At 35.1% G+C, this 10,417-nt stretch overlaps 1 protein-coding gene across 1 annotated transcript; it reads left to right on the plus strand.

Annotated features, from left to right (window-relative positions):
* The first annotated feature begins 334 nt into the window (after positions 1-334).
* Positions 335-6,843, plus strand: LOC110890306 (cytochrome P450 81Q32). The gene is made up of 2 exons (XM_022137899.2): positions 335-1,241; positions 6,095-6,843. The coding sequence occupies exons 1-2, from the start codon at positions 339-341 to the stop codon at positions 6,707-6,709; spliced, it is 1,518 nt and encodes a 505-aa protein (XP_021993591.1). The 5' UTR covers positions 335-338; the 3' UTR covers positions 6,710-6,843.
* Positions 6,844-10,417: the final 3,574 nt, after the last annotated feature.

A 10,417-nucleotide genomic window follows, 5' to 3' on the forward strand; every position in this document is an offset into this window, starting at 1 on the left:
ATCCAGGGAAACCTGGGTTGGATCCTTGAGCCAAACGGGTTTTACCGGTAATTTCATCGTCGTGCCTATGGATGGGTGGGTTACCGGGTTTTCTCCGAAATTGCTGGTGAACCCGGGTTACTCTCGGAGTACTCCACTTAGTCCAATAGGTGCCCTAAAAGTACTCGGGGTTAATTATCTTGGCCGTTTAGAAAAAAGACCCACATGTACGCCATGATATACACATTTGTGGTTCACATCATTCTATTGAAAGTCTTACCTACTTCTTTCTAAATATCTTTCTGTGTGAATGTCTATATATACATATTGCATAAAAAGTAACCTTATCAAACCCAAAGATGGATCATATTTATCTTTTCTCCCTTTCTCTTGTACCTTTAATCTCCCTGCTTTTGCTTTTCAAATTAAGTAAACCCAAAAATGTTAAAAATCTTCCACCAAGTCCACCATCTCTCCCAGTTATTGGCCATCTTCATTTATTCAAAGGACCAGTTCATAAAGTGTTACAACGCCTTTCTTCCCAATATGGTCCCATCATGGCTCTTCAATTCGGGTCCCGCCCGGTCCTCGTAATAACCTCACCATCAGCTGCAGAAGAATGCTTCACCAAAAACGACCTCATTTTAGCCAACAGACCATTTTTTTTAAGTGGCAAGTATTTTGACTATGATCACACGGGCATCGGTTCAGTGCCCTACGGACGTTTGTGGCGAGACATTCGTCGCATTATGACCGTTGAACTTTTCTCAACAACGCGTCTCAAAACTTACACGCGTGTCCGACAAGAAGAAATCGCGGCATTGATCAAACAACTTGTTCAAGATTGTTTTCAAGGTTTTACCAGAGTGGAAATGAGGTCAAGAATAGAAGGGCTACCCTTTAACATAATCTTGAAAATGGTTGCTGGCATTCGGCCGTGTGGCACGGAGAATGACTTGAAAGAAGTTAGTGAGTTTAAGGATGTGATGAGGGATGCATTTGAAATCAGTGGAGCAACAAATGCTGGTGACTTCATTCCATTATTGAAATGGATTGATTTTCAGGGTTTGGAGAAGAAGCTAGTAAGTTTGCAACATAAAGCCGATAGGTTTTTGCAGAAGTTGATAGAAGAGTGTCGGAGTAAAGGGTCTGATTGCTCTATAGAGAAAGGAAAGGAGAAGACGTTTATGGAGGTGATACTTTCTTTGCAGGAATCAGAACCCGAATATTATACTGATAACGTAATCAAAGGCAATATAATGGTACGTGTTCATAATCTGTAACTACTAGAAAACAGACTTTCACTGACGAAAATTCATGTCACTGATCACCGACGGTCAAATAAACTCTAAGAAAATCTATTTTTTTTTTTTTAATGATCGTCTGTGGTCAGTGACGAATTACCGTAAGAGACTAAGAGTAGACAACTTACCAAGCTAGAAAAGTAAAAAATAGGGTTTTTTAAATATGCCCATGCATATGCTTACGTTTTATTTCCAAGGTAAGGATCCACTAAAAATATAGCATAAAAATATCAAGCACAAGAATGTAGTACAAAATATCTCCAGCACAGAATGTTATACAATATAGAAATTTAAAATAATTTCTTGAGGTTTTTTTTTTATACTCATATTTTATATAGAAATAATGAAATACTGTGCTCAAATTAAAGATAAAAATATGATCGATTTTATGGTGTAGTTTAAAAAAAAATAGTGTCGTAAGAAAGTTATGAAAGTTCTGAAATTATGGGGAATATGTGTATGCCTTGTATATATAGAGAGAAAAGTGCAATAAATTAGGTCCTATTTTTTTACACTTTCATAGGTAGATTCATCGTCTCGCGACAAAAACAATTTTCTATTTGATTTACCCGTTACTTTCAGCATTGTCCCAAGTTATTACAATTCTACATATTATATGTGGTTGTTAATTACTCCTTTATGTTTCTGGGACCATTGTATTCGGGTGTGGCCCTTTGCTAGCGACTTGCTAAATGCCAGGGGTGTGTATATATTTTTGGTTTGTTTGTAATACACAGTCGTAAAAAAAAATTACTCCTACATATGTATCGCTATAGTCCAAGTTTATATATGTGGATGCAGGTACAAAGTTAGTTTTTGATATGATTTTTATATCCCAACTTTTTTTTTGTCATTAACCAACTTTATATATATGTGGATGCAGGTACAAACTTAGTTTTAGATATGATTATTATATCCCAACTTTTTTTTGTTATTAATCTTTTTAAGGAACCATAACCGTTCGAATATGTATTTTGTATTATAGCTAATTATTTTTTTTATTATTTTGTTACTAGCTTAGAACCCTGTGTTTTACACGGGTTGCATAAATTTAATTTTATATAATAAACAATATAGTTGTATCTTTAAAATACCTCGTGTATTGCACGAGTTAATATATATAATTTAATCGATTAACACATACAGTCGTTAAGCTATGTATTTAAATGATGAATTTGATGTACTATTTACTTATTAAAATTTTAATTTGTTTTTTTTTATTATTAGGTGAGAAACATGTGTATTATACGTGGTAGAACCATTGAAATATTAGATGAATATTAATAAGCGGAAAAAATAAAAGAAATAATAAATAAATAAATAAGAGAGATCCGTGAAGTTTGTGATTTAATATTAAATTCTTATTTCTGTCTACTATTAAATATTAAATAATAATAATAATAAAATAATTTAACTAAATCTAATTTAAATGAGAATAAAAATTTATATATTTGCTTGGTTCTACAAAGAAAAAAAAAGAAAATAAAACTTCTTCTATCTTTTACGGAGAAGGAGAAAATACAAATTATATATTATTATTTCAAATTTTGATAAAAAAAATTATTACCATTATCTAAATTATATTTACTTGAACTATTGTTTAATAGGAAAAAGAAACTGAAAAATAAGATAAGGAGATTATAAATTTAAAGTTTGATAAAAAAAAGTTATTATCTTTATCTAAATTATATTTAATTAAAGTGTTGTTTAATAGGAAAAAGAAATTAAAAAATAAGATAAAGATACACCAGAGATTGACACGTGTCAAATTTTTATTTATTTATTTGTATAGATATTAGTTAAACATTTTTTTTTGTTTTTTATTATAACTTTTAAGATACTATATTTTATAAAATTTAAAGTATGCCATTGTGATATGTCTACTGTTATCTACATCTCGATAAAAAAAAAAAAGACAACGACGTCGTTTACTCTTTCCGTTATTTCTAAGAATATAGTGCAATACTTTATTAAAATTCCAAATATACTATTTGCGACGTGCTTATTTTGATCTATGTTTCATTAAAAGTTTTGTTCATGATTCGGGTCATATATAATTGCTTTTCTTGTTATTTACTCTGATGAACCGAACCAACATCGTTCGAATAACTTAGGTACCATTATATAATAAATTTTATACATCGTAATCTATAGTGAGTGTCCATACCGTACTATATTGTGAGGAACCAAACTGATATCGTCATAACAACACCGATGCCCTTAGGGGTGTTCATCGGATGGGGTAACGGGTTATTCGGATCAGATTATTTGGATTTGAAAATTTTAGAAACTTATCTAAAATTTGATCCAATCTGAATTGGAAAGATTCTCATCTAATACAAATCTATCCTAATTTAATTCGGATCATATTTGGATAAATCTGAATAATACGAACGGACATTCGATTGATCCAAATTAAACAGATTAGTAAGTTTTCCAAATTTATGATTTTTTCCTAGTTTCTTGTTCCTAACATAGTAACATTTTACTAGCTTAGATTCACCACAAACATACAAAACCTGAAATGTAGTCTTAAAACGCCAATATAAAGTTCAAACTTCAAAAAAAAAAAGTCTCTATAATATAAATTTGTCTTAAAACACAAATAAAAAGTTCAAATTTGAAAACATATATTAAAGTTTATTCGGTTTATACGGATATCCAAATAATCTGAACATTCTTAATTCTAAAATCCGTCCGATCCGAATATCCGAATAAGATTTCGGAATGTTTTTTTGGTTCAGATTTCGGTTTTTTTGAACACTCTTAGATGCCCTATCGATTTCGACCTTACAACATTTGTACTGGTGTCAATACTTTCGGAACCGTTATTGATATTTGTTTTCATGATTTTCAATCAATGTAAAACACTTACAAATAATATTTTGGTCATATCATGACTTTTGTTTTGGGTTTTATCTTTCGGTTGCTATACAAAATACTGAAACTGTAACAAATAAATTTCATACCAACTAATAGTCACTGCAACGGACGGGTGAACTTTACTAGTTATACCCTTATACAATTACCAACTTGGGTTATGTCTTATTTGTTTAAAAGTCACAACCTTTAGTTCATTTTTGTCACACCCTTTCATTTTATTATATTATACTATACATATATATAATAAACCAACGAAAAGTTCCGTGCAATACGAGTCGGTGCGGTTGCGCCGTTTCTTTTTATTAAGCATCGATTCAACAAAATAAAAGGTTACGCCACCCTTCACCGAATCACGTATATAACTTAATTTATATTAATAAGTTTAATTCATATGACACATACAACGGATTAATCAAAGGATACCATCTCACATACCCCAATTACGGTTCTGTAACGACGTCCAGATTTTTCACCACCACCATTTTCATGTAAGAATTCTTCTTCATCTTTTTACTTAAATCTATATGGATTAAAATTGATTCAATCAAAGGCAATTACATGTAAGAAGACAGTTGATTACTGCGCAATTGAAATGGTCCAACATTGTTTTATCCAATCCCTGTTTTCCGTCAGTTCTACGCAAAATTATAGAAATCTGTAGTCCCGAACCGAAGAACATCAAAATAAGTAGTGTTTTTTTTCCCAAATGGGTGTAGATAAAAAATATTTGCTTTTATCATGTACGTTGAAAAATATGTAATGCTTAACACCAATTGAAGACGAAGATTAAGACTGCAATTTCTGACTTTAGTTCGATTGATTTTGTTTCATTCGCTTTCGCTGGAGGCGACAATTTTTCGATTTAGTTTTTTGGCCAGAAAAAACGTAATTTGGCCGGCAAACGGAGACTGAGAAGATCGATCGGTAAGCGGGAATCGGTACCGCCATATTCTGGCCGTTTTTTTTACTTAAACCGACCGGTTCTTGCGGTTTTCCGGTTGCTCTGTTGGCGGCTGGTGACTGCAGCCGAATCGGGTTTGTTTTCTTTTATTATTTTCCGGCGCTAGAGAAGGGGTAGGAAGTAGAAAAAGAAAGATATAGGAGTTGCATATGCAAATGTTGTGTTTCATTTTCATTTTCACTTTCATTTTCGTTTTTTGTTGAATCTTGAAGATAACCTATCTGCCTGAATATTAGACCCAGGTTTTTGATTTGCACAGAATACACCCAGAAAACCCATAACCAAAGAAATAAACTAAAATGACCACATGTATGCCATATGCATAAAGTAACCAAATTTTATATTAAACCCAAAATCTAATTTGAAAATAGGTTCACTTACAAAGGATATTGGAAAAAACTAAAACCAAAAAACAAATAAAAAAAATTAAAATATAGCATATAAGTTTGATATGAAATTTGGGAATAAACCATACTTTTGTTAAGTGAAATTAATTTCTTGATATGACGTGTAGTGAAACGCTGGAGGGTTTACGTAAAGGTTTTAATTTAATTTTATAGATTTCGACTTTTCAAGAACATTAATTTTCTAATGGTTTAGGGTGTCGCAACGCATTCTTTAAAAACTTCATTTTTATTTATTGTTAATGTTTTAGTGTGGTGTTGTAGGCCCGGGTTAAAAGAAAAATGAAAATAGTACTTGCATAAACTTAAAGATTTTCGCATCTCAAATAGTGATACTAAAAATTCATAGTTAATATCCCGCCGTAACGCGCGGGTTAATGTAAACTCGTTTTATATTAATTATGTTTACAAAATTTGTACACCAAACTCATAGGGTACGAACAAATTACAATTTTCCCTTTGATTTAAAAAATAAAACAAAGTGTTACAATGAATAGGTACTATACACCGAACTCAGAGAAAATTGGATGACTCTTTTAAATGGCTTAAATATTTTTGTATAGGCATTGCTATTTGCTGGAACAGACACTTCATCTGTGACAACAGAGTGGGCTATGTCACTTCTTCTAAATCATCCCAACGTTTTAGAAAAAGCTAGGGCAGAAATTGATGAATATACGCGTCAAGAACGTTTGGTACAAGAGACCGATCTTCTGAATCTTCCATACATCCAATGCATCGTTAACGAAACGCTAAGACTATTCCCAGCCGCACCACTATTGGTGCCACATGAGTCATCAGAAAACTGCATCATTGGAGGGTTTGATGTGGCCAGTGGCACAATAGTGTTGGTGAACGCACTAGCCATCCATAGGGACCCAAATGTGTGGGACGACCCATTGAGTTTCAAGCCAGAGAGGTTTGAGAAAATGGGAAAGCAGGGGTACCGGTTCATACCGTTCGGAATGGGACGTCGACAGTGCCCTGGGTACAGCCTCGCGAACAAGGTCGTTGGGTTAGCTTTGGCATCTTTGATCCAATGCTTTGAGTGGGAAAGGGTTGGTGAAGAGTTGGTTGGGTTGTCGGAAAGGAAAGGTCTAACCATGCCTAAAGATGAACCGTTAGTGACAATGTGCAAAGCTCGTGAAAAAATGAGTCCGTTTCTTAAGGCATTATGAGAACATGTTGAATGATCAATGGTTGATATGTGTTTTTGTGTTTGAGTTAACCATGTCACTTTTGTCAAAACTTCGTATTTATATTAGGAAATATGTATCAAGGTTGTGTTAAAAGAAAAGATTTAATTCTCATTCATATGTTATATTTATTTTATTGTTACATGTTATAATTTGTTATAGAGTTTTTCTGTACAGCTTATATGACTTGAAGGGTTGAAGTATAAAGTTCTTATGTTCAGAGGGGCTTTTGTGCAAAGATGAAAGGAATACAGGATGTTGGTTACAAGCTGTTGAAGTTTGTTGAGGTCCCTTGTATAAAAGGGGCTAGGGTTTCTGGAGTCTTCATCACCCTCACACTTTTACGCACACTTTGTCTCAGTTCTCTCTCGTTGTATCCTCCGTATTTTGTACAGTTGTTGAAAGATCTTTGATAGATCTTATGATCGAGTGTGATCACTGTTATCGATCTAACTGATTGTTTCAGTTCTTTGTATTTGTATTTGTATTCATATCTCACAGTTTGTAAGATCAAAGGGATTTGGGGGGTGTTTTTTTGTTTGGGTAAATAATAAAGTTTTGTCGCCTGTTTTCTCGCTATTTTGTGTGTTCATCTGTTGTATTCATACCATTTTACACGGTATCAGATCTATAGAGCTCTTGATCTATCTTTCGCTTGTTGATTTCTGATATTTTTTTGTTATTTTTGTGTTCTGTTTAGGGTTTCTTGCCCTAAAAGTCTTGATCGGAAAGGTGTTGTTGTAGATCTGAATCCTTGGGATCTATGCCGGTGAGATCTGAGAAGACAAATCCTAATCTAGGGTTTGTGTTGTGTTGTTGAAGACCTGTGTTAGTCTCTGAAACCCTAGAAGGTTCAGGGCAAACTAACCAGAAGTGTTTGATTGTGGCTTGATTAGATCTTGTAGTGTCACACCCCAACCGATGGCGGAAACATCGGGATGCGGCATTAAGCGTTCAGATTGCTCATGAGATTCTATAACACTAGATATTTCATTATAGATTAAATCCATTTCATGATAATTGTCTAAGTATCAACCACAAATCATCGATTATAATTCATCAATTAGTTTAAAAGTTTCTAGTTTAGCTACGATGTGTTTCAAAGCAGCATCCTAGCAAGTTTCATGAATCCTAGCATCCTGTCAGCCTGCAACATGTATTAAGATAAAGTCAGTACAAAAACATACTGGCGAGTATACAAGTTTTGAGTATATAGCATAGTATATTAAACGACTCATATCCATCATGTAATATGAAATAAAATAGTTTCAGCCATGCTAGTGTTCGCAGTCCAAGTGATAGCCCAAGTGTCCCGATGCTTTGGTGTTTTCCCAAGACTCAAGGAAAACTAGAATCCTCCTAACAATATCCCCAAGAATAATCGGGAGGTGCATCATCCTATAGCGCTACTATTGTTAAGGCGGAACTACACACAATGGATTAAACGTTCACATAGCATAAAGAGTCAAGAATCAAGAATCACAAGTTTCACATACACATTGGATAGAGTTTAGATTCCAAAGTATCAAGTTTCATAGTATAATAAAATACATGTTGCATCCCAAAGTTTAAAAACAAAAAGGGATCGAGTATACTCACAGTTATTCCTTAACAATTTAACTGTTATTGGATCAAAGGGAGCTCTTTAGGTTTAGCCTGGTTAGATTACAACAGATAAGTGTCGGACAGAATAATGAGATTGCGCAAAGTGTCGGATCAGTCACTCGATCAGATGGCTGTTCGATCGGATGGCAGTCCAATCGGATTGCCATTCGATTGAGATGACTTATGTGTGTGTGGGGACGGATTGCCATCCGATCGGATGGTCATCCGTATGGATGGCCATCCGATCGAATGGTCATTCGATCCAAGTGTTGAGATTTCCAGATTGTTTAACCACGTGTTCAAAATCAGGTCACTTCAATCGGATGGTCATTCGATCGGACAGCAGTCCGGTCGGAATGCCATTCGATCATGGTAGTTCCCAAAGTTTCAAAGTTTCAAGATTCAAAGTGTTGAAAGGTTAAAGGGCACATGTCACTTCGATCGGATGGCAGTTCGATCAGACGGCAGTCCGATCGGATTGCCATTCGATCGTCATGACTTGTTTCGTTTTGTAACTTGTAAAGTTTCTAAGTTTCTGGTTTGACGGTGAGGACGCGGTACGTCTTGAGACAACGGTAATCACATCAATGTTCAACCGGTCTGATCGGATGGGAATCACCCCAGTCCGATCAGTCGTCTGTTCGTGACAGTGCTTATGTCGGAATCCTTACTCCGATCATCTTTTCCGACAACAATCCATTTCCAAACCAACTTCAGACTAATCATCAGATCTACAGTCCGTTTGGGTCCGGATTTCACCGATCTAAGTAAAAGTTTAAGAAAAGATGAAGAAAAACATAAGTTTAAACTGAAAACCTAGATTTTAGTAAAGATTCAGTAAAGAAACGCATGAAATTCCTTAGATCTTAGCTAGATCTTGACTAGAATGACATCACACAACAGTTTGTACAAACCGCCATGATGACGTCATCCTCAAGAGCTCAAATCTCAGAGATTTCACGGTGAAAAGTGCGATTTCAAATGAGAATCACGTAGAGGATAGTGCATAGATCAAAGAGGTACAAGAATCTAGTGTAAAACATACCGAAATCGCCGGGAAATGGAAGAAAAGTGGGAGTGCGTGCGTCTTGATCGAGTGAGGCTGTCACATCAGAGAATGATGTGACAGGCCTATTTATAATGTTAGAGAGGGAGTGTAAGGCGGTGTGCAGCGGATCGGATGGCACTTCGATCGAATGGCCCTCCGATCGGATGGTCATCCGATCGGATGGTCATCCGATCGGATTGCCATTCGGTCAATCCCATCTTTTCCGTTTCACCGTCGTTGATTCGTTTTGCGAGTTAGATTAAGCGTTGCATTGCGTGTTTATTGGGTAATAGAATCACATAACTAAATTACATTATTAACACAAAAGTTTCCAAGTTTCATAGTTTCCGCCAGTGACAAGACCCCAGTCTCTCGTTCAACCAAGTCTAAAGTTTCGCGAATCTCAAGAGTTGAGCAGCAAAGTATCAAGAGTCATAGCTTCCCAAGTATCAAGTATCAAGAATCAAACCTTAAGAATCAGATATCAAGAATCAAGTCTCATAGTGTTAAATATTAAGAATCAAGTTTCAAGAATCAAGCGTCGTAGTATTAAGAATCAAGAATCTAGATTTAAGCATCACAAGTATCAAAAGTGTCAAGTATTGTAACAACTCTCGCCAAAATTACTATTCTTTATTTCATTAATTTCTATTAGGAAACCCTAATTGAGACCCCCAAGTAGTATTGCATGACCCCTAAAATTTTCAGAACAATCGGAACTAGGATTAGGGCCCCCTAAAACTCAGGGGGGTATTCCCTAATTGGTATTATCCTCACTGTTTGTTGTCGAATGCGAATTTCGTCGAACGGCTGACTCACCTAGGCTAGAAATATACAAGGCTACCCTATCCTAGAAGTGACCCGTCGCGCCACGTGAGAGCCTCTCGTGTCAGACGACAGGGACCATTTTTCAGTATAAGTATCAGGGGTTTGGCACTTGCATTTTGGCGTTGGTTCGACGTAAAAATTCGTTTTGTACGTTGAGATATCATCAGTTTACTCCAAAAACACACACAAGCACGAAATTCTGCCGCGAT

The sequence above is a fragment of the Helianthus annuus genome, chromosome 11 (assembly GCF_002127325.2).
Source record: "Helianthus annuus cultivar XRQ/B chromosome 11, HanXRQr2.0-SUNRISE, whole genome shotgun sequence".
Classification (NCBI taxonomy): domain Eukaryota; kingdom Viridiplantae; phylum Streptophyta; class Magnoliopsida; order Asterales; family Asteraceae; genus Helianthus; species Helianthus annuus.

Excerpts from the sequence above, each read along its gene's own strand:
- LOC110890306 (XM_022137899.2), top strand. The coding sequence starts at position 339 with ATGGATCATATTTATCTTTTCTCCCTTTCTCTTGTACCTTTAATCTCC. Across the intron at positions 1,242-6,094 it reads TAATCAAAGGCAATATAATG|GCATTGCTATTTGCTGGAAC; the intron begins GTACGTGTTCAT and ends ATTTTTGTATAG.